The sequence below is a fragment of the Amblyomma americanum genome, chromosome 4 (assembly GCF_052857255.1).
Source record: "Amblyomma americanum isolate KBUSLIRL-KWMA chromosome 4, ASM5285725v1, whole genome shotgun sequence".
Classification (NCBI taxonomy): Eukaryota; Metazoa; Arthropoda; class Arachnida; order Ixodida; family Ixodidae; genus Amblyomma; species Amblyomma americanum.
The window spans coordinates 55671377-55694653 of NC_135500.1; the positions used below are offsets into that span (position 1 = coordinate 55671377).

Consider the following 23277-nt stretch of genomic DNA (forward strand, 5'->3'; position numbering starts at 1 on the left):
TGACCCAATTTTCATTTGTGAATAAATCATGATCCGTAAATTATTTCTATCCGCGAATTCGACTAACAACTCTCCCCTGCTATTTCTAGAGCCTATCCCATAGTCACCTACCGCGTAGTCGTCAGCCTGCTCCTTGCCCACCTTCGCGTTGAAGTCGCCCATCAGTACAGTGTACTGCGATTTTGCTTTATTCATTGCCGATTCTACGTCCTCATAGAAACTTTCAACGGTCTGGTCATCATGGCTGATGATGACCAGAAGTCGGGCAGCCGAAAAGCCGGACTAGCCCATGACCGTAGTGATACTCTGAATCGCTTCTGACGAAGGACCATAGTGTTTGAACATGACGCTGGTTAGAGCGTACGAGTCTTGAGTCGAACTCTTCACTGGGGAGTGAAACACGAACCACCTTTGCAGGCTGAGTTGTTCGAAACCGGGTTTGCCCCCGAAGGGGCGCAGCGGGGTTTGCGGAGCCAAGCACACACCCCTGAAGAAGCCGGGCGCCGGGCCGGGGGTGGCTTGTACCCATTTTTACCGGTGGGTGTCCGGCGGTGGGTTTCGAACCAACCACCTCCCGCAGCCGAGACGGACACCCAGACCACTACGCCACGACTGCGGGAGGCTGGATGTGGGTGCGTAGGCCTGCACCACTTTCAGCTTGTACCTCCTATTCAGCCTATTACTATAGCTGCTACCCTCTCGTTAATACTATAGAGCTCCTCTACGTTGCCTGCTATATCCTTATTAATGAGGAATCCCACACCCAGTTCTCGTCTATACTCTAATCCGCGATAGCACAGTATGTGTCCATCCTTTAGTGCTGTATACACCTCACCTAACTCCGCTAAGCCCTATCACATCCCATTTAATTCCCGCTAGTTGCTCAAACAGCACTGCTAGGCTAGCATCACTAGATAAAGTTGTAGCGTTAAACATTGCCTGGTTCAGATTCCCATGGCGGCCTGTCCGGAGGCAGAGATTCTTAGCACCCTGCTCTGCTTCACAGGTCTGACCGCCGCCGTGGTCAGTTGCTCTGCAGCCGCTGGGGACAGAGGGCCGAGGGTTAATTGGTTTGATCATAGAAGGTTGTGGCCAAGTACTACACCAGGGTGGCCAAATCCTGCTCTGATGAGAGAGTGTTGTCGGTTCTGGTCACCGAGATCAGGCCGCACTCCAGGCCTGGTTATGCAATTCCATCGACACGCGGATCTTTTTTTTTTTGAAACCCGGTGGAGAATTGCGCGGCACCAGGATTTGAACCCCGGTCCTCTTGCACGCGAGGCGGATTTTCTACCTTTACGCCATCGCTGCATAGTTCGTTGCAATGCTTAGGCGAGTTTTATTGCGATGTACGCAGTGATGAGCCCTGTGTCGCGTCTTCTCTCGTGCTTGGCGTTTAGGTGTGTCGTATTATGCATTGCGTTTTATTTGCGAATGTTTTCTTCGCGGTTTGTACATAGTTCATGTACAGTACTCACGGATTGAAATAGGACATTCGGAGCGCGTGGCCGTCGCTTCATGGAGTGCCGCCCGTAGACGCTCATGAAACCAAGGTGGTGCATTGTGGTATGGCGCGAGAGGGAGAACATCTACAAAACAGAATTGTTCCTTCCAGTAGCCAATGAGCCGGCCTGTGGTTTACCACATGCCGCGTGGCACTGCAAGGTTAGCGCTCCGAATGTCCTATTTCAATCCGTGAGTACTGTACGTACATAGAACATTGCTTCACTATAATAAATTCCATATTAAAAAAAAACCTTCGTAGGGTATGCGTTGCGCGCCCACCTGGTACACGCAAGGCCTGGATTCGAGCTGGAATGCTGGCGAATTTCTTTTTTGAAATGGTCATTTTCGTGCGGACGCGCTCTGCTGACATGCACTGCCGATGCGCTCTGCTGACAGGTCCTGTACAAGCAACTCATGAGAGAAGAAATCCTTTAACATTAAAATTGACAGGACGGTTACCAACCGCGAGATTCAGCGACAGATGTTAATTAAGGCAGTTATACTTTACAATATGTGATAGAGAATATATGAGAGCGACCTCAGTCCTAGGGCGCTCCTGTGGGTCTTCCACACATAGTCGTTTTTCGTTTCGGTCTCCTCTCCAGTCCGCCGCTCTAGAAGCGCAGCGCCGCGATAATCTCGACTGGCGCGTTTCGCAGCAGTTGCCACGGATGGACTGTGCTCCACTCGTGCGCGCCCTCCTCCCCCTGTAACCACGTTCCGGATGGTTGCCTTCCTACACTCCCCGTACCCTCCTCCTCTCCACGGCACACTTCTAGGGCCTCGATCCGGTTAATTCCCACGGCAAGCTGTGCCTTCTCACGCTCTCTCGCCAGACCCTCTCACTTCCAGGGTTTCCTTCTTCATGCTGTCTTCGATCCTTCCGCGGTGACCACCTTCCGGACGGGGTAACCGCCCTCGGCCGTTTATGCCCCTCGAGAGCATAGGAAGGCGTAAATGGAGGGTGGTTACCACAGGAACCGTCCAGCTGAAGGTGGAAGGAGGGTGGTGCGAGAGTTTAGAAAGGCGTAACCGGAGGTGGTTGCGTGTAATTCTTGCGTTCTCGCCATGAGCTAGCTCCTTAATTGCCACAGTACCCATCCTCCGGTAGGGGTATTCCCCCGCTCTGCCGTCACCCTCCTCCTTCCACGCTTACCACCCTGCGGATATGGTTCCTGTGGTAACCACCCACCGCGGTTACGCATTTCTCCGCTCACGTCATACCCTGCACCCACGATTACGCACCAACCGATAACGCCGACGACTACGACATACATACTACGACGCATGCTACGAAAGATAAGCATGGATAGATTCTAGGAGTGCACCCCCCAAACAAGGCGGTGGCGGGCACCACCAAGCTCAGAATTTTCCATTTTTAAGCCCTTTGAGGTACATAGGACACATAACGGCCCGGGATCAAAAACGCTGCAACTGAACAACTACGGCGTGCATAAGCGTATAACTTGCGCATTTGACTCTCGTATACGTTCATTATACCCGAACGCTAGGTTTCGGTCGGTAGAACAGGCGCCGACGCCCGTCGAAACGCGCAAGTTTTGCACCCGGCGTGCAGCGGTTCTCGTTCCATAAAGTGAGTGCATTTTAACGCGATAGCGTTCAGGAGCTCGTGTCGCAGAAAATCCGGCGTCGCCGTCGCTGACCGTGAGCGCAAAATCCCCAAAGCAACCTATGAGGCAGGTGCGCCACTAGGTCACGTGACCTTGCGACGTAATCACAATCTGCCCACCGAAATGGGAGAAAACTGCCCACGGAAGGTGGCAGCTAAATTAATGATTGGTCGCTCAGGAAGAGCAACCTGGGTCGCACAAGACCGACCAGTGGCAACACCTTATCGCTTAACTGCTGCACCATGCACTAGCTGTGCCAGAAGTGGTACGAGGGTTCCCAGGGATGTATGAATGTTAAGTAGAGAATGACCAATTCTGCACGTATAGGAATTAACCCGTTATGCTATCGCGACATACCCTTAAGGCAGAGCTTAAGTGTCCCCTCATTTTTTTTTATTTCTTGTGTGTTATCGAACAATGAAAGAAACAGGCTCGTTGGACTGCATATTTACACAGAAAAGAAAAGGAACGGTTCTATCAGTGTATATCGGACTTCAGTAGGAGAAAAACTGGATTAAATAGGCTCTGAAACGCCTTCCGAGGAGAGCACATTAACTCATTCAATCCCTGCATTGTGTTGCCATGAAAACCAGAGCCAAATAATACTCTTCTACACGTAGCAGATGACCCACAATCACGCGTCAAAGTTGGCGAGCCCTTCCCGGCGAATTTTTTATGCTCGCTCCCTCCTTCGTCCCCCGCATCTGCGTAAACAAGGTGAGAGGTGGCCATTGGTTAGATTCTTTCAGACGTCAGGCAGCTACCGTGGCCAATAAGCTGCTTAGATCCGGCGGGTCGGGAAGCTCCGCTTCCAAAGGGGGGTCGGCGAAGGAGCGCCTACCTTCCAGCATGCAAAAGGTGATGAGAGGAGAGAGAAAGGTGCAAAGACGCTGAAATTCAAATTATAACTACAGATAACTCAGCTTCTACAAAGCGCATTAAAAAAATTCTTGCTAGACGCTATTCATGAAGCGGAGTGCTTCAATATCCCAAGCATACCGCAACTTTATTAGAGCCCCCTTCACAGCCCCTTTAATGGAATATGCGTGTCCATATATGTATCACAATGGAAGTTTGGTTGTTTTGAATTCGCAGACGTAAGCGAAACTTCTGCCTTTTTGCCTCCACAAATTTGTCAGAAGGAAATATAATGAACTTTTAAAGCGAAATCTTTACTAGCCTAGCGGGCGCCGATTTTTCCGTGGGCTGCGCTTTGACCTTGAACGTCCTTGCTGCACCGCTGCCGTAGAAACGCATCACGTGACTTTGCGGCACCGCCGAGACGAGTCTTTGCCGGCGCTGCGCCCGGGCTCCGCAGCCGCGGCCCGACCACGTGATCTAGCCGAGCAGATGCGGCTTGGTGCTTGTACCGTTGAGTGTGTACCACACATAGATAGGCAGCACGACCACCCTGCCAGGTAGCAGCTAATGGTTGATGGCGAGAGGCTGGTCACCCAATGAATGTTGCGGCCTACTGCTGCTGTGCCGCGCGTCTGCCACGAAGTTGTCAGCGCTAATGCATGTAGCCCACATCTCTCTAACCACCACCATGTACCTCAAAGCGTGACTGAGGCGTCCACTTACCCAGGGAGCTATTTATGCGCCCTTCCTTTCCTCAAAATCACCGGAGTCTACAACATTGTTTACGCCAATGAACACAATGACACAATGAACGCCAAGAGCTTTCACTTTGTATCTCCTGGATTAGCTGAGCTAATCCACATTAATTTTTTTTCACTCAGTGTGTCTTTTGGGCGAACATCATTCCTTTTTCTAACCATTGCTTCATGCCTCGCAGGAGAACGGCAGGAAAACTGCATAAATATTAAGTATCTGAAGACGAGTTTATAATTTTGTTTGCAAACAGCAGTGATCATTAGATTACGTAAAAACTTGACAATGAAGATTTGGACTTCATAGAGGAAGATGTGGATAACACTGGGGCAGAGACTGACACTGAACACGTAGAGAAGCAGGAGTCTTCCATTCCCCCCCCCCCCCCTCCCCGAGTAAACGCATCATGTGAACTGGGTCAACAACACTGCTTTACTGACTTGCAAGGACGAAAGCTACAAAGAAAATTCAAATGCAAAAAAAGTCTCACAGAGCAAGGAAATTGAGAAATGACGCCAGACAATAGTACTGGTTAATGTAGTGCGTACCAGGCCAAAATAAAGGTAGCATAGTCACACCACTATAGCTTTTTCGGAAGTGACGAACTTCGATGCGCTCGTTTGTGACAAACTTAAAAAAAAGTACCATTACACACAACAAAATGAAATTGTTTTCGAAGCAACAAATGGAGGAATGGAAGTGTTTTTGGAAGTAAACTTTGCCATCTTCCTCTTCTCAAGAAGGGAATGAACACTCAGATCAACTGCAATAAGCTAAAAATGACACGTTTTGTGCAGACGCAGCGACGCGCTGCAATCCTGATGCAGCCCAGAGCCCCGGCATACCAAATGGATCCCAAATGGGCGCAAGCATTGTGCGAATTGCACGAAGTGTACAGATGAAAGCAGAAAAGTAAATTGCTGCAGTTTAGTATAGAGAGCACTTGAGCTTTGTGGCAGATATAAAACTGTTTTCTAGAATTTCAAAGAGCAAGAAAAGTAACAGCTACGGCTGCAGAGAGTTGGCTCCCTTGACATACATAGGGACACAAATGTCCCAAGCTATATCTTTTTCCGTTTCATACCAACTGCTTTATTCAATGTCTTGTCATTACTTTGGAAGCCATATTCGAAAAATGCAACGAGTTTCCCGTCGCTCATTTTCTTGTTCACCTGAGGGGTTTAACCAACCACTGTCATGGAATTAAAACCACTGCTCAACAAAGCAGCGAAGGACCACACAATTAAGAGAGTCATATGTTTCGCACACATGTTTTATTTGCAAGTGGAACACTTCTTAAAAACCCTCGTGGCTACGAGCGAAGAACTTTTTACTGCCCATCAACACCAGGGCACGTGAGCCTCGGTAATTTATTTATCTCCTCTGGACGCGATCAGTCTGCCGCAGAACAGGGCCCCAGGGGTCAGAGCAGCGGGAAAGGTGCTGCCACACCTTGGCTGGCGGCCATGTTGGGCGCTGGGATGCCAGCCCTGCACAGCGCACACAAAGGGGGAGACAGTAAGAAAACAAATGGTTGGACTGCTGGCAAAGCCGCACGTTTATGGCTGTGTGGTTCAAAACAAGAGCCACTGTGATAAACCCCGCCGTGTTGCCCACACGTTCACCATGTTAGGCTGCAGCAGCATCCTCAACAGGGCGTCCAAGTTACTATGCACAAAGATATGTGGTATAAATAAAGTGCTCAAGAGAGGTGGCATCGTGAATGTTGTTTGCCACTAGAAAACAGTATGTAGCAATTTTTTCCTATTGCGGCTATTAATTAATGAGGTAACATCGGCCAATTTTGGCCTTCAGAACTATGGGATCCATCAGAAAGTACAGTCAAACCTTGATATAACTAACGTGGATATATCGTAAATATTTGTAAACACTTTTGACAAGCACATGAAATTTCTACTTTATATATCGAACACGGTTGGTCATTTTATAATAAACTGCACCTCTCCAACCAAAAACACGGTTGGCCGTGAAACGGATACAGCATTTCGAACTTCCCAGCACCAAACGGTGCTTGTTCAGATAGCAGGCGGCAGACTTCACCGCACGACACAAGTGACTGGTTGCGATGCAGCAAGTGTTAGCGCCACTCGATTGGATTGTAAAACATTTCGCCGTTTAGAGCAGGCTGCAGGAGAGGCGTACTAGGTAGCCACCAGCCTATGGCTGGCGGCAACCTCATTGACCCGCTCGATGGCCCGTAATTGAATCTTCGGGTCCGAGCTAACCAGCACGGCCTCCCACCGCTCGCAAGGAGGGAGCTGTATTAATTCTGCCAGGGGCGAATCTTCAGTGCAGTTTCAGAGAATGTGGTGAAACGTGGCTCTTTTGCTGCATTTGCTGCAGTTAGGGTTGTAATGGCCAGGGTACATGAGGGCAAGCACCACCAAATTCAGAAGGAAGCGTTAAAATAACCCGTCCCTTGCGAAATTCGGGTTGAAGGGCGAGCCCACTGCTCGGTCGACAAAACCTCGGGCTTACGCGTCAGCCACTTCATTGCCCGGAATAGACAAGCGAGCCGGGACCCAGATCAATTTGACTTCTCTCATTGGAAGAGGGTCGGGTGTTTTGGAGGATACAGAGGAAGGTAGATGTGATGCAGACCCTTGCGAAATTGCGAATGGTCGTTCTGGAGTCACTGAATATAATACCAACGGGCGTGTTTGCTACAGCTACAAGGTTTGCACTTTTATCCCGCACTCGCCAACAGCGGCATGTAGGGTTGTAGTCCGGCAGTCAGCATGCGTTTACGCCCCTGGCATCCGTCGACAACAACCTGGAAGCGGCAGCACAGGTGGTTGTAACAACACTGCGCTCATGTCAGCTGTCGCGGAGGTGGTGAAAACCATGGTGAAAATGGTGACAGCTTTCGCCCTGGCGTACCGCTCCTTACGCAACACGGCTGTGATTGGGGGAAGCCACCGTAGCAAGCAGTGCTTGCAGTGCTGTGCGGGAAAGCCAGCCTAACGCGCTCGGTTCTTCGTGATCTCAGGAATTGCCACAAGTGCCTTCGAAACGCCGCTGAAACAAGTGAAAACGTCTCTGTTTCTCTAGTAAATATCGCCTGAATTGCAATCCCTTCACTGACTGAATTTTGGCGCTATTGAGTGCATTTCTGGCAAGATTTAATATTACGAATTTTGACTATATCAAACTATTTTACAATTTTTTACCTGTTCACTACAATGAGGTGTCACTGTTGGTACCATCCAAAGACACTTGAGTCGGCTGACTTTAACTTATGCCCTTAGTACGGTTCTTTTACCTCAGCACAACCCATGCAATCATATAATTGGAGCTCACACGCTCTTCTTTGTCAGCCACCAATTGGACTGTCGTGCTGCTACATTTTACAGTAGAACCCTGCCGTTATATTCCCGGGTGCTATATTTTCCCAGCTGCGGCGCCTTCATCATGAGCCAGTCTGTTCTAGCTCCCACAGAAACTGATGCAACACAAACTTATCTGTTACATAGCAACTCTAGCACTGTTGCTGCATGATGCACCGCAAATGCCGTCTTTATCATGCTATTGCTTTATCATGCGCCAGCACCTTGACAGCCTTATGTTTAGTGCACACACAAGACTGTGCCAGCCAAAGTCGGACTCTGCCCTTTATCGGCACTTGAACGGCACAAAGTTCAGCGGCTCCCAGCGCATTGTGCCACACCGATGCCCCACACACTTACGGGCAGTTTGACTTTCATTGTGGATGCTGGTGCAATTCCGTTAGAGCTGTGATGTGAGTGCAAACTAGCAAAGTGAAGAAAAAAAAACTACACCACAACAGAAGGGCAGTGTTGTACATGATGTCGTTGTGAAGGCTGGCCCCAGCATGTGCCCTTTTCTTTTAACCCTGCAGCCTAAAAACAAAGTTTCTAGATTTACACAGATCAGAATTGCATAGGATTAAAGCAACCACCAATAAAAACCGATAAAACAGTGGAAGAGTACATGTGCTGTGGTGCTTTGCCAATTCCACGCACACTCAGTCACTGCTGCTGTATCCCTTCTACAGACAGGTGCACCGGCAGACTGGGAACCACTGCAGGATGCTTAAGACAATCTGCGCATCCAGAATGACCATGAGAGTCTCAAAGGCTTGAAAAATTACAGAGGAAGATGTTATGCTCACAAGAAATAATAAAAAAAAGCAGCAGCCAGTAATGTACAATTTTAATGCGATCGCATAAGAGTTCACATCAGGACCAAATTCTGCTGCCCGATGTCACCAAATTCGCTGAATGCTCAAGAAAGGTCACATGACCTTGTGACATCACAACCTGCTCTGATGGGCCACCATGACTGGTAGAGAACAGTCATATGACCTTATCATATCACAACCTGCCCAGAAGATCTTTAGCAATGTGCCCACCATGGCAACTTAATTAATGACTAGTTGAGAGAGGTCATGTAATCTTGTGAAGTCATCCCGACCAGGTTGTGAGCCATCAAGTTGTGAGCAACCTAGTTCATAGACAGCAATCTAGATAGCTGACCAAAATAAAAAATAAAAAAAAACTGATATATGCAAATGCCAGCATCATCACAGCATAGTGTATTCCTGCTAGCAGCCCAAATATGGTGGTTGATTGACTTGACCGAAAGTCGCAAAGGAACTGACACAAGCACACGCAGAAGTTGCAACAGAAGCTGAAACAAACGCAAAATTTAATGCTACTGCATTCCACTCTGAAGGCAACTCAGGCGTCTCCATAGTTTTTTTTTTTTTCTAAAGATGTAGTTTGCTACATATTTCCAGGCTGGTATAGTATTGTTTTTCTGTGGTCTTGTGAAAACTTAACAGCAGGGTTCAACTGCATTCTAAATAAGCGCTTGTTCTTGCACAGTGCAGCTTGCATTGCAAAATGAAGTTTGGTGGAGCACTTCGATTTTCACACAATCAGTACACCAAAGATTTCAATAAAATGTTTCATTCAAAGATCTATTAATCTTGTAATTTTTTTCTTCATAAGAACTCTGCATAAACAAGGATTTACTGCAGTGCCAAGTGAAGGTACATGCCAACACTTCACACCCTCCTGAAATGTGTTACTGGGGCGAAGTGGCTCCCAATAGGAAACCCCCCCAGACAAGACACAACCAGCTGAATGTGGGGACAGTTTCCAGAGCTGAAAAATCCAACCAAAGTGCTCACCCCGCAAAGGGTGGCGACATGGGCATCTGTGGGGGCAAGCCAGCTGCCATGCTGCCTCGTGGGTCTTGGACTGCACACGGAGCTCCGCCTTCTCCCACGGGGCCATACGGCTGCAGCAGAGAGAGACACGTGGGGGCAACACATGATGTGTCGAGGCACTCGCTGTGCAGGGAACCACACCCTGGCTCACACAGGCTACAGCTCCCCCATAAGCACCCTACCACAGTGGAAGCTTCAAGGCACAGGAAGAGCACTGATAAAGTTGTGACTGATGACACAGATGCAACAAACATTGACTGCTTCACGGTTCATCACAACTTTAATAGTCTTCTCATGTCTTCAAGCTGTGACACTATCTACTATGAACAAACACCAACAAGACCTCATCATTTAGGCACCAGGCAACTGGAAAAAGGTCCTAGTTCAACTACCAGGACAGCAGTGGTCTACAAGTGAAGATGCAACTCCGCAGCCAAACCTCTATATACAGTCGATCCCGGATATATCGCACTCGAAGGGGATCGCAAAATAGTTCGATATATCGATAATTCAACATAAAATATGCATGTCAAAAGCTTCAACAACTGCACACATCTCAAGGCAGTTCCCTGATGTTGTGACTAATGGGAACTTACCAATCTGTGCCTCAAAGGCACGTAAAAAAACCAAAACAGCGCGATGACCAGAGCACTTTATTTCAGAAGAAAAAAATATGTGACCTTTGCTTGCTTTTCCTTCCGCACCATCAAGTTCATTAAGCTGTCCTCAAGCTTGTTGACAGTGTCCAAATGAGAAAGGCCAGCTCCTTCCATTGTGCCACAACAGCGGCGAATGACGCTGAAAGCTGATGCAAGTTCAACTGCAGTGCATGGTGGTTGGTCCTCTTCGTCGGAACCTTCGCCATTGTTCGAGTTTGCGTCCTCATCACCCATGATGTCAGCGACAATCTCCGCATCAGTGCGATCCGCTACAGCTTGCACGCAGTCGTCAGCGCTGACGAAATTGCGTGCTGTCACGCTGCCTGGGATGGCGCCTGGGAATGCCGAGAGCTCGTGAAATTCGCTGTCCAGGCACCCAGAGTCATCGTCTTCACTGTCAAGACATCCGTCGTCTGCAGCTACCACAAAGACTGCTTTGCGGAAGCAGTTCACAATTGTGCTTTTCTTCACGTCGTTCCAAGCACCAGCCAGCATTTGAATGGCTCCGAGAAGGTCCACCTTGAGTTCGATTCCTAATCGAAGGTTGATTACGAGCCTCTGCACCAGTCATCATTTGTACCCAACCTTAAACGCTTTCACAATGCCTTGGTCGAGAGGCTGAAGTTTTGCCGTTGTGTTTGGCGGCAGAAACTTGAGGGTGATCTGCTTTAATGGGCAGACGACATGATGGGCCGAACAATTGTCAAGAAGAAGACAAACTTTGCAGCCAGACTTCTTCGGTTCGGCATCCCACGCCTGTAGCCACTCAACGAAAAAACCGCGTGTCATCCGAGCTTTCTCATTGGACGCGTATTGAACCAGGAGGCCTTTCGCATTCTTAAAGCAGCGTGGCGACCTGCTCTTTCCGATAACAAACGGCCGTAGTTTGCATGACCCATCCATATTTGGAGCAAGCAAAATCGATACGCGCACTTTGCTGTTCTTTCCACCATGGCATGCAGTGCCCTTCAGATGCAGAGTCTTGTTTGGCAGCATTTGCCAAAATAGCGCCATCTCATCTGCACTGAATATTTGCGACGGTGAAAAGCTGTCGGAAATATTCGGCCCCTCTTCGGACAACCACTTCTCTATGCGACTTGAGCTAGTCGCCTCGCTTTCGCCCGAAAGGGTCTTTCCGACGATGCTGCAGCGACTCTTAAATCGCTGCTGCCAACCAGTGCCGCCAGAGAAGCTTTCTTCTCCGAAGGCAACAGCAAACCATTTGGCCTTCTCCATGAGCACTGGGCCGTCAACAGGTACGTTCTTGGCGCGTGTCTCCAAAAACCAGGCGTACAATGCCTTATCGACCTTGTCAAAGGTTGGGACGCGCACACGACACACTCCAGGGCGACAGGACTGCACTGCCTTCAGCTTAACATCGGCTTTGTTCTTGAGGATCGTACTTAGAGTGTTGCGAGGAATTCCGAACACCGCGGCGACCGACGACTTTTTCTCGCCAGCCTCCAACCTTCGAATGATGTCCGCCTTTGTTGAAAAATCCAAATTCTTGCGTTTTTTCGCGGCCATGGCTCCGAAACATGTGCCAAAAACGGAAAGAAAAACGCACTGCACCCCACGAGTCTCAAGCCTTCTCGTTAGCCTCGTGAATAAAAGGAACAAAGCGAATCGAAAGACGCACTGCTCCGTGTCTCCACACTACCACAAGCCCAAGCTGCACTGACCTCGTTCGTCTCGCTGCGCCAGCGGTGTCAGCCAACCAAAACACAGGAAACGGGCGCCTGTGGTCAGCGTAGTTTCTCCCTCCCGCTTCCCTTTCACACCAAATCGCACTCCAAGTGCTCCTGTCACGTGCCTTTTACCCACACACCCCTTTCTCAGAGTGCGGGGTGGCGCGCGTGAGATTGCGGGAACATCGCGAGAGCTTCTTGAGGAGAAGCGCACTTGCGAGGGTGGGATGAGAAGGGAGAAGCGCACTTGCCGGGCGCAGCTCAGCACGGAGTTCGATACATCGATATGCCGGTGCATGGGAGTTCTATATATGCGAATAATAGCACTATACTTTTGCACGGGATTCCCAAGAAGATTTTGCAACTGTTCGATATAAGCAATAATTCGATATATCCGGGATCAACTGTATTAATATTCACTCTGGTTGTCAGCGCTGTTTAGCATGAGGTTCATTTACCATACCAGGAAAAATATCGCAGTAAAGAGCAGTAAGTTAATGCCAGATTTCGGTGTGCCCACCAGAGAAAAAAACGACATTTCTCAAATGTACACTTTTAAAGCAAACGCAGGATGCGACACGCAGCGATACTTCTGGTAAAATGCAATTTCGAGCACTCTGGAGCAGAGGAATGTCAATTTAAGGGCAGTCTGAAGCACCAAAATTTTCAATCTGGAGCATTTTCAAAGAAAAAAACATTGATTTATAAGCACTGTGGGCCATGACGCTTTTCGTTTCAGGATCTCTTAGGTTGGAAAACAATGCGGGAAAAGTTTGAGTCTGCCATAGAAATATGCTAAAGCATTAGGTTCATCATTACTGGCACGGAGGTGTACCTTACAGGTCTTCGATTCTGTTTTATGCTGTGTAACTGAAGAGCACATACTCTGCATACACTGGCAAGCATGTCGGCAGCTAAAATGTGTTGATGTGTCACTCTCCACTTTCCTTCACAAAGATTAAAAGGCTTCATTAAATCTGCTCCGCAATAAAAACCTCTCCCACTTTTCATGTGTACCAGCCAGTTCTGCCATGTTTTCTTGCACACTTGTGCTAGCCTCACTCTGAGGCAATTAATCAGACTGCCGCCTCCATATCCTTGTGAGCCAGGCCAGTCTTGATCGGTCAATGTGCTGGATGCAACGTCCTCAACAATTCTGCCTGGAGTGCGCACAAAGCCTGAACTAACCCTGCATGATGAATAGCACTGCATTTTTCTAAACAAATGGCAGCGCGCCGGGGCCACCGTGTTGCACAACTGAAATGAATGGCGAAGTGCAAACGCAGTAAATCCATGTACTAGTTATACCGATTTGTAACTAACACTGACTTAGTACGCCCGAGGTCGACGCAGCAGTTAAAATTCGCATAGAACTCTGACAGAATGAACGTTTCCAAATGCTGTGCTTGGTTGCAATGAAGATGCAGGCTCCAGAAGCCTGCGTACGATAACACACCGTGCGGCCGCAATCTTCGTCATGGACGTGCGTGACCATAAAAAGTGCATGTGGAAATGATGGGCGTTACACGTATGTGACAGTAAGCATGAAAAAAAATCCATGTGAGCCCAGTGTAGCCCCGTTTCGCAGATATTTCGAGTTCCCTGCAAGGTTCTGCGAATCTTGCTGGAAGGGAGCAGAATGAGAAGACACTAATGTGTTGTCAACACTTCTTGTCCTTCCCTATCTACCCCTCTGGCCCTAAAGCAAAGAAATATGCGCCCTCTCCAACAGTGGGTAATACAATGGCTGATTACACCTAACTGATCCGTGAGAAGTGACTCAATATCATTCGGCATTAGAACGTCAGTACCACTAGAGATTTGTCAAACAAGCTAAACACGCCAATCCTGGATTTCTTCAAACTCAGATGAAGCACTACATAGCCAAAAAAGCTTGCTGGCAAACTGCACAATGGCATGGCTCTTATCTAGTCTACAGTGGACGGGTGCATCGCGCCTCACAACCATTTTCACAATTTTCTTTTTTTTTCACAAAGATTTTCACAAACGGATCTTAGAAGAGTAACTGCCATTTACTCGGTTTAAAAATTTGGTTACCGTATTTACTCAATTTTAACGCACCCTCGATTGTAACGTGCACCTGCTTTTCAAGGTCAGAAAAAAAAGTGCAATGACTGTAATGCACTCTTACTCTATTCTAATGCGCATGTCATTAGAGGTGCTTTTTCCAGAAAAAGGTGTGCGTTACAATCAAGTAAATATTGTACATAGAGTGGAATGCTGTATACGTGTTCCCTCTGTATCTGCACATAGCGTCAGAGTGGGCTCTTTCCACAAGCTGTCCCTTGTCAGTGCTCAGCAAGGATAATATTCTGGCCAGTGCGATGTGCCGGACATGCGAAAATCACCATATTTGCGCGTGTGAGTTATTCCACCAAATAATTCTCGCATCATAATTAAACACAAACTCTGATCATTCGACTCATGCTGGCCAGTCGGAATCACGCTTATGAAATGTAGATTCTGAAGACACGCAAGCCTGAGGACATTCTCAAATTTTTGTCAGGATGGTGCAGCTTATTTGGTTTGCTGCAGATTGACACATGTGGTGCAAGGGTGAGGTCACTGGACAAGAAGCCTGTGGTTGCACTAAAAGTGCCTGTCACCAAGTCAGCAGCCCAGAGTGAAATCAGCATATGCAGACCGACGAACTAAGTGCCCTTATCTACAGGCTATCCAACTACATTGGAAGTGTTGGCAGTAATACCCACATGCATATCCAAACACCATCACAACACTCAAAGTGTAGAAACCATCCATATGCTCGCCTGACCGCGGTTCATTTCGTGAATGTGCCTGCTATTCCAGATTGTGTTTTCTGCAATCCTATGCTCCATCTCCAAGAGGTCAGACAGCTCAGACTGGAAGTATGAGGGATAGCTTGAGAAGCACCTGAACAATGTAAATATTTGGTCTCTCAAATGCCAGACCCACAATGGAGAAAAAGCAGCACTGCTGGGCAGAGTCCAGGGCTACGCAGTGGCCACAGTGTGCCTACCATGGGCGCAGCAGCAGCCTGTGGTGGCGGTTGGGGTGGTGCGGGGGCTCGCATCAGGCCGTGGTAAAGCGCCAAGGCATCGGCCAGCTGCCGGCTTGCCGCCGTCAGGGAGGCGTGCCGCCGGTCGATGCGCTCCAGCTCCTGCTCTATCAGGGGCCCCATGCCCGCACAGCGCTCTGCAAGAAGCAACACAAGGACCACGCTCAACCACCTTGCAGGCATAAGGGAGAGAAGCTCTCTTCTACAACATCTGCTGAGAAAAGAAAACTGAGCTCCATGCACTTTTCACATGTCCCATGGGGCTCATCTTGGTGCATGACATGCATTTTACACTTTTAAACGACCGTCTCGTCCAGGAATTTCACTTTTTGGGGGTGCTTCGAAATTCCAGGGGGAACGAGTCTCACCACAGATGTCAACTAAAACCTAGTCAGGAAGGAACACACTGGAATGCGGCAAGTATTGTGGATTATGAATGGAAGCCCCATTATTGGCTTGAGAAAGCAAAAGAGAAATGGTAACCTGCATCATTGTCATTGTTCAGATTCATTGGTACACTTCTTGGGCCCATGGCTGCAAGCAGCGTAGTTCATCAAGATGAGTTGCACAAAAGAACATTCACATGAGAGAATATGGGACAAGTGCAAACTAACAACTGATTTATTCAAAGAACAGACATTCAAATATATGCATTTCCGCGCAGGCACAAAAGGGTATCACAGGCACACACAGTGCACAATAAAAAAAATACAGGTTTACGTCATCATACTTTCAGGGAAGCGTGCCTCTCTCTTATTGATCGAAGTATCGCTTAAGCATTCTTGTCCTTTTCTGTCTGTTCTTTGAATAAATCAGTTAGTTTGAGCTTGTCCCGTCTTCTCTATTGTGAATGTTCCTTTTGGGCAATCAATTTTTACGCTGTAAGCAAGTCAGCCAGACAGGAAAGATGACCATGCAGCTATCATATCAGGGGCTGCATGAAAATAATAATGCACAAATTTCAGCGCTCATGGCAAACTCAGTGATGCTACTGATAAATGCAATTTGGAGGAATTTTTGGAGCCATGAAAATTTTAATGCTACAAAAATTGCTCACCAGGCACCAGCAAGATTCAAACGCTGTCCCTATCTCAGCAACACCTGCCACCACAGCTGCTATTCTGCTCAAGTAAAAACAGCCTCCCAGCATTTGGGCCTCTTTTCCCAGGACCACTAGCACTGTATATCGTGCCTGTCTCATGTCCCCATCTTGCTGTGCACTTACGTTTTTGTCAATATGAGCAACCAACTAGCCCAAGAGAGAACCTTGTTGAACTAGAAGCAACCCAGCCTTGCAAATGCACTGGCATGTGTGTTTGTCCATGAAGCTCACCTTCCAGGGCAAGTAGTTCAGGCGGGTCAGGCTGACCACTTCGAGGATTCGCATCGTGCAACCGCTGCAGGGTTTCATCAATTTGTGCCTGCACACAAGGAGAAAGGACACAATGCACAGGCGTTCAGGAAAGGCCCCTCTGAATTCAAACCTAAAGCACGAAAACCAAGACAAGAGCTCTGTAATAGAAGTCACTTGCGCATTTCACTGCATTTTTCTTGGAACCTGCCCAGTGCGCACTAATACTGCCGCTGCTGCATTACCCTCCTGTGTTGATTCATACATGCAGGCACAATGAAGGATGCACAAAACTGATTTGTGAGCTTGAAAATCTGCACAAGTCTGGATGAACTTGCCACTAAATTTATCCCAAGCCACAACTGTCGTCACCTTGCATTCAATGCGAAATTTAAAACGATCTTCTGAACACCACTGAGTTTTTGTTAGGCAAGTGATAGCTCGTACAGTCTGAAATGTGTTTCACAAGTTCACAGATTCACATGCGATACAGCAGTCAAATTGAAATGATGACTGGTGATCACAATAATGTGGTAGAAAAATTCATTGGCACAAGAGGGGCAGGGGGATTACAAAGGTGCTGAACATTAATTCCAAGCGCATCTTAACAAAGATCAAATGTTTGGTTTGGTTTGGTTTATAAAGCGTAATGTCCCAAAGCGACTCAAGGCTACAAGGGACGCCGTAGTGGAAGGCTCCACATAGTCCCTCCTACCTGGGGTTCTTTAACCTGCTCTGACATCACGCAGGACATGGACCTTTCGCATTTTGCCTGCATCGAAATGAGACTGCTGCGGCTGGGATCGAACCTGCGTCTTTTGAGTCAACAGCTGAGCACCATAACCACTGAGCCACTGTGGCAGCTAAGGATGAAAAGTTGGGAGCTTTGTGAAGCCAGGAGTGAATGCAGCTCCCTTCAAGGGTGGGCCCTAGTAATGTACACTGTAAAAAACCACATAAATACACCACATGTAGACCCTATTCACTATCAGATTTTGGAGGGCGCAGGAGGCTCCTGCATAGCAACCTTGTAACCTCTCAGCAGCCATACTTTTGCGGGATTCAAAACTAAAATTCTCCAAATGATGGGCGCTCGTGCAAGGCAGAATGGGAGGGAGCAGCGCACCCCACTTCTCTAGTCCGAGGGCACTGACAAAAGTCCCCTCCGCCACACTTTGGGATGGGGATGGGGGGGGGGGGGGGGGTCATTATTGGATTTGCTGGACAGTGGGATTGTGTGGCTAATGTGGGCCTGCCACAGAACTGACGTCTTTCAATACAATGTCTAGTCAAACGATGGCTTCCTGGTGCCCTTTAGCAGGTTAGGTATGCATTCCTAGCGTGTTCTGATAACTATGTGCAGTGCTCCCAAACAGCAACAGTTTCAGGAAAGTGTTCACAAGAGTTTTGGAAAGTCAGGTCAGTGAGTTTGATTGGCTAAAGATAAAAACTGCTCAATACTAAACCATACAAACTTCACGCAAGCCTGTTGCTGCATAAATTGAGCGAGGACACATTGAGAACGTCTTCTCTCTCCACCCGTGCGCAACAACCAGCTGGTGCTCTCCACTCACAGGGTCCACACGCAATGGTTCAGGCTCTGCGACTGGCGCCTCCGGTTCAGGCTGGGCCTCAGGCTCTGGTGGGTGGCCTGCAAAGCAGCCAATGGGGACACTCAGCTTTTCCATTGTCTGCAGAAAACTGCACCACCAATACACACAGAGGCAGAAAAAGAAAGGAAGCGGCGATAAAAACCGTGCAATTTTTCGTGTCTTTCAATACCAATACTTTCACTGATCTCTTTGCCCACACCATACTTATTCGCATAATTTTCACACTTCTTTTATTAAATTAAGGCTGGATGCACCAGTGGTCCAAGTGTCATCACCTAAAAGTATTTCTTTCACCAAGGTCGGAGCACGATGTTCTGTAAAATTCCATGGCACAGCCCTAAACCGAGCACTGCTAATGTTTTCAGGAGCAGTCATCATTACTTGACATCATGGTGGAGTACATGACAAAACAACAAAAATATTACTATAAACACATATAACGAGTCATGTCCAGGGCTCATTTACTTGCGTGCAGGAGGTTATACAAGTGTCTTGCCACTGCTGGAAGAGAGAGGGCAATGAAAACATGTACAAATGCTACAGCTCTGCCAGAGTTCTGTCCAGGTAACAAAAAACAAAACAATACAAAACATGAAAACCACTGCAAAGAGTCGTCAGTACACAAAAGCCTGCATCCATTTCACGTGACCCATGTGCAGAGCTAATAAGTGGTTTCTGCTATGAGAGCGTATAGCACAGAGGAAAAGAAGCCCTTCCTGCACATTAGTGCAGAAAGAGAGGAAAAAGTGTGAAAAATATATAAGAAACTTAGTGAGCTGTTTGCACAGCACCACTAGCAAGTCACTCTATGTGCCCTTTGCGGATGCACAATGTCACCAGCGCGTCATTCAGGAATTCCCTCAACCCCTTATGTTCCATATGAAAAATGGTCATACTTTGTGGATTTCCATTAAATTTTGGGAGCCCTAGAACTATGACCCTTAAATTTTAATGTATTAAACCAAAATGAAGCCAATTAAACACCTTTTAATAATATGAGCTTCTGTAAAGTGTTTCACATCTTACAGAATTTCATTTCCAAAATCCAGGTTTTTAGATCAAGTCTGAAGAAAACGTAGAAAAGATGTGCTTCTGTACAACTGACAGACGGTTACGATAGTTGGTAATGCGAAATTTGAGCACAGCTCTTCGCACGCCACTTGCCACCACTGTCACGTGGCGTTTCACCGTGCTACTTGAATAGTCGGTTATGCCGATGTGGAATGCAGGAATGGGCGCCTAAGAGTTGCACTCTAAAAAATTGTAAACAGACTATAATACTGAAAACGTCTGCCTCCTCTCCAATGGCAAATATCTGAATAAATCTCAAAGTTTTAGTTTGTGCAGTTTCCTGGATAGGAAACAGTCACTTTGCGCCCTATATTTGGGCACACCACTGGACTGGTTCCTCAAGTCTTCTTCCCCTCTGCCTAAAGCTAAATGATGAGGCAGCATCCTCAGTCACTGCTACGTAGGGTGTCCACCAAATCAACCCTGGACACACCTGAATCAAGAGGTTTTCCGCATTCCAGGTGCATGCCACACTGGCGGAGGCTGGTATTCTCAACATCTACGCTCCGCTATTTTCACTAACAATTAAAAACCGCTGTCGCGTGGAGAAAAACGAACTAAAGAGAAAAATTAAGCTTAAGATTTCTAGCTTCAAGCGAGATTGCACAGCACGTGTTCAAGAACGGCGCAGAAATGCTTAGAATTGGGGTTTGCGTACATTGTTAGTGGGCTAACAATGGTCAATAGGAGCGGTAGGGTAACGGTAAAAAACATGTAATCATGTAATCATGCCACTAAACATGAAGTACTATCGTGATGAAAAGTTTGAGACGCGAGTCTGCAGAAAAAATGTTTTTCCAGCATAGTCGCGTAATCCCCTCACCTGAAATGTGATGAGGGTATGTGCATGCTCTGTCCACTGGTAACAACACCACGTCACTGGGTGGCGATTGTAAATTTTTCCCAGAACACCCATCTTGTAATACAACACAATTTTGTGTAAGGGCCGCACCCGTGTGTGTGCTGCAGCCCTAGACAATTCAGAAAAAAAGAATGTATATATTTTTTAAATTCGTTTATGGGCCACACTTCCAAAATTCACACCCAAGCTAAAAAAAAAAAAGTGGGGCCCTTACGCAAGTTTATATGGCATTTTGATCGTAATACCAGTACATGCACCCGACTCCACCCTGCAGTCTTGTGCTGGGGAAGGGAACGCACCTTCTTCGAGGTCTGCGGTGACAAAGTTTGCCGGGAACAGCCCTTCCCCCCTGTGGTTGGAGCCCTTCCACCAGTTGGGATCACTGCATCAGCAAGAGACAAGGAAGGCCACTCAGGCTGCCTTTCAAAAAAGCAAACCACGTTAGGCACTGCACTGAGCAGGAAGCCCTGCAGACTCTGAAGGAGTAGATGGCTCACCAAAGAGACGAATCCTCCAGAACCACCGCGACAGTAAGTATTGGTCAGGGCACCTATTTAGCTTCAACAATGGACAGAGACGCACACAGAGCGCTCAAAGCAAGCGCCAACTCCAAACTGCTGGCTGCTGCGCTGGCATAGAGTGTTGCATCATGAGGTTAGCACTGTCAACCATTTTAAAAGCCGGCAGGGCAATAGCGTCGCCTCAACCTCTTACAGCAAGAACCCCTCCAATAACACACTGCCCCCCTTGACATCAATGCCACACCCTTCCTACTGCAGTGCATTCATTTCAAAGCCCAAAAATTGGTGATATGTGGATTCAAGTGATGCACACAAATGCACAATTACGGTGCATTATTTCCAGGAGCTACCGATCAATTGCCCAACCCGGTGCAAAACAAAAAAAACCTATAAACCGCCAGTACCTGCTGCAAATATATTGAGACTTAATACCTACATGTACTGCCGCATTTTTCAAGCATTCTAACAAGATTAAATTGAATGATAATTGAATAATCCAATGCACACGCAAAACGTTCAGCACCAAAAAAATGCCATTTCACTGCTGCACCGAAGCAATGGTGAACACACAAAGTCTGCTGCTGCTTTCCGCAGTTGCCCACACACCTGCCCAGAGGACTCAGTGTACCCCAGTCTGCTTTGGTGCCATTTGTCACTGCCTACCACGCTTGATATACAATTAAGACCACCTACAGTACACAGACATTAAACAGCACATGTGCACCTTTGTATTCCACCTGTCAGAGCAGAGTGCAATGCGGGACAACAGCCTCTTCCAATAACATCCAGTTATCGCTGTTTTCCGCCACGCACAGCCGCATTGTTCTAGCTGTATGCTAGACCCTGCCAGTCCATCCGACTCTTGGCCTTACCCAAGTTGATTTAATTCCTTCGGCATCCACAGTTACATGTGTGGAAGTGTCCACAGAGCCACTGCAGTTCCTGCCATGACCAAAACAGGTAACGAATGCCTCACTTCTCCCAAAAGTGACAGTGTGGTGTGGCACAGGGCGCAACAGCTTCACAGCTGCTACTGTCAAGGAGGGGCACCCACCTGTCGTCGAGCACGAGCAGCAGCTCGCCGGCCTTGAAGGTGAGCTCGTTGTCCTCGGCCGCTTCAAAGTCGTACAGGGCGCGAACCTTTCGTGGCTCACGCTGAGCCCCTTCGACCAGAGCAGAGGAACCACCACCGTCCACCAGCGCACCAGCTGACACGGGTGACGGCGCTCGGGGATACAGGCTGCTTCCTCCGCCACCACCGCTGGTGCCACCACTGCTGCCACCACCTCCGCTCTTGGGGGGTGAGTCTCTCAGAGACAGCTCAATCGCTGCATGGAGTACAAGGGACGTCAGCCACAGCACACGAGCCAGCTGGACCATGCTGACAATTCACAGCACAAAGGGCAAGGACAAAGAAGTAATGCAGAACAACAGATAGGCCAAACATGCCACACTAAACAAAATAACGTTTTTAACGGCAAGGTCCTTGAATGAGCTTAAAGGGGTCATACGACATGGCCTACAAACTAATCGTGGTTTTATGTTGCAGCTACTAGCCACGACTGTACAGCGGAATCCATATTGTGAGTCCCCTGTTCATGCGACAACCCGCATTTTACGACAAATTGGAGCAGATATGCATGCCCTGCTTCGTACGATGGCCGGCGGGAACCATCTGGAATGAGGGATGCTGGTGGAGCACTTTGGTGGCAGACATGACGTCAACCAAGCTGGTTCCAGAACGGAATCAAGATGGAGACGCGCACGCAACAATGCAATCGGCCGCCTAACAGCATACAGTGCAATGATGGTTCTGCTGATGACTCGGACTCCCTGCATGTGCGACCCGCAGCCATCTGTTTTTCTGCGTGCTTCACTGACGAAGTAGTTAGGGACATTCATGAAGTTATTGTAGAAGCAGTAACAAGATTAGTCATTTCTATGATCATCAGCGGCTAGTTCGAAAGCGCATTCCGCTGCAGCCTCAGAGCGGAGCACACTAGGCCTAGCGACACTGAGCGAGCCAGGAGCGAGCGGCACGCTGTCACCCAGCAGGCTGCAGATTGCTGCAGCAAGCACGCTGCTGCCACATTTGCGTCGCAGGCGAACATGGTGCAAGCTTTCTTTTTTACTTTATGATGCGAATTCCTAGCACAGACACTGCTGCCACGGAGTGAAAGTGGTCCTATAGGAAGTCTGAACAGAAACACACATCGTTGGCATGGTCGTACTGTGCGCTGAAAAACGTCTTCGAATAGTCAGAGCAGCCATATTACTGGTCCGTCATCCATATCATTGTTTTCGGGGCGCATGTGACATCTGCTTAATGCACAGGGACAGGAGCACACGCATACTTTGTCTAAATTAAGCTGCCTCTTTGACACTGAAAATCCTGAATGTGCGCGGTCGCAGGACCAATTTTCGCAGAACGAAAATGGGCACTTTTACAACACGTGGGGAAAAGAGCTAATTTTTGAAAGCCAGGGTA

At 48.0% G+C, this 23277-nt stretch overlaps 1 protein-coding gene across 2 annotated transcripts in view; it reads right to left on the reverse strand.

The window, feature by feature from the left end:
• Positions 1 to 6008: 6008 nt before the first annotated feature.
• The window catches only part of Stam (signal transducing adaptor molecule), a 48997-nt gene continuing 31728 nt past the window's right edge, over positions 6009 to 23277 (reverse strand). For both annotated transcript variants that reach the window (XM_077660969.1, XM_077660970.1), the window contains 7 exons: positions 21844 to 22117; positions 20568 to 20650; positions 18297 to 18373; positions 16705 to 16792; positions 15333 to 15508; positions 9928 to 10037; positions 6009 to 6241 (listed from right to left, as the gene is read on the reverse strand). In XM_077660969.1, the coding sequence (XP_077517095.1) occupies positions 6175 to 6241; positions 9928 to 10037; positions 15333 to 15508; positions 16705 to 16792; positions 18297 to 18373; positions 20568 to 20650; positions 21844 to 22117 (875 nt within the window). In that variant the 3' untranslated portion in view covers positions 6009 to 6174. The remainder of the gene's footprint in view (positions 6242 to 9927; positions 10038 to 15332; positions 15509 to 16704; positions 16793 to 18296; positions 18374 to 20567; positions 20651 to 21843; positions 22118 to 23277) is intronic.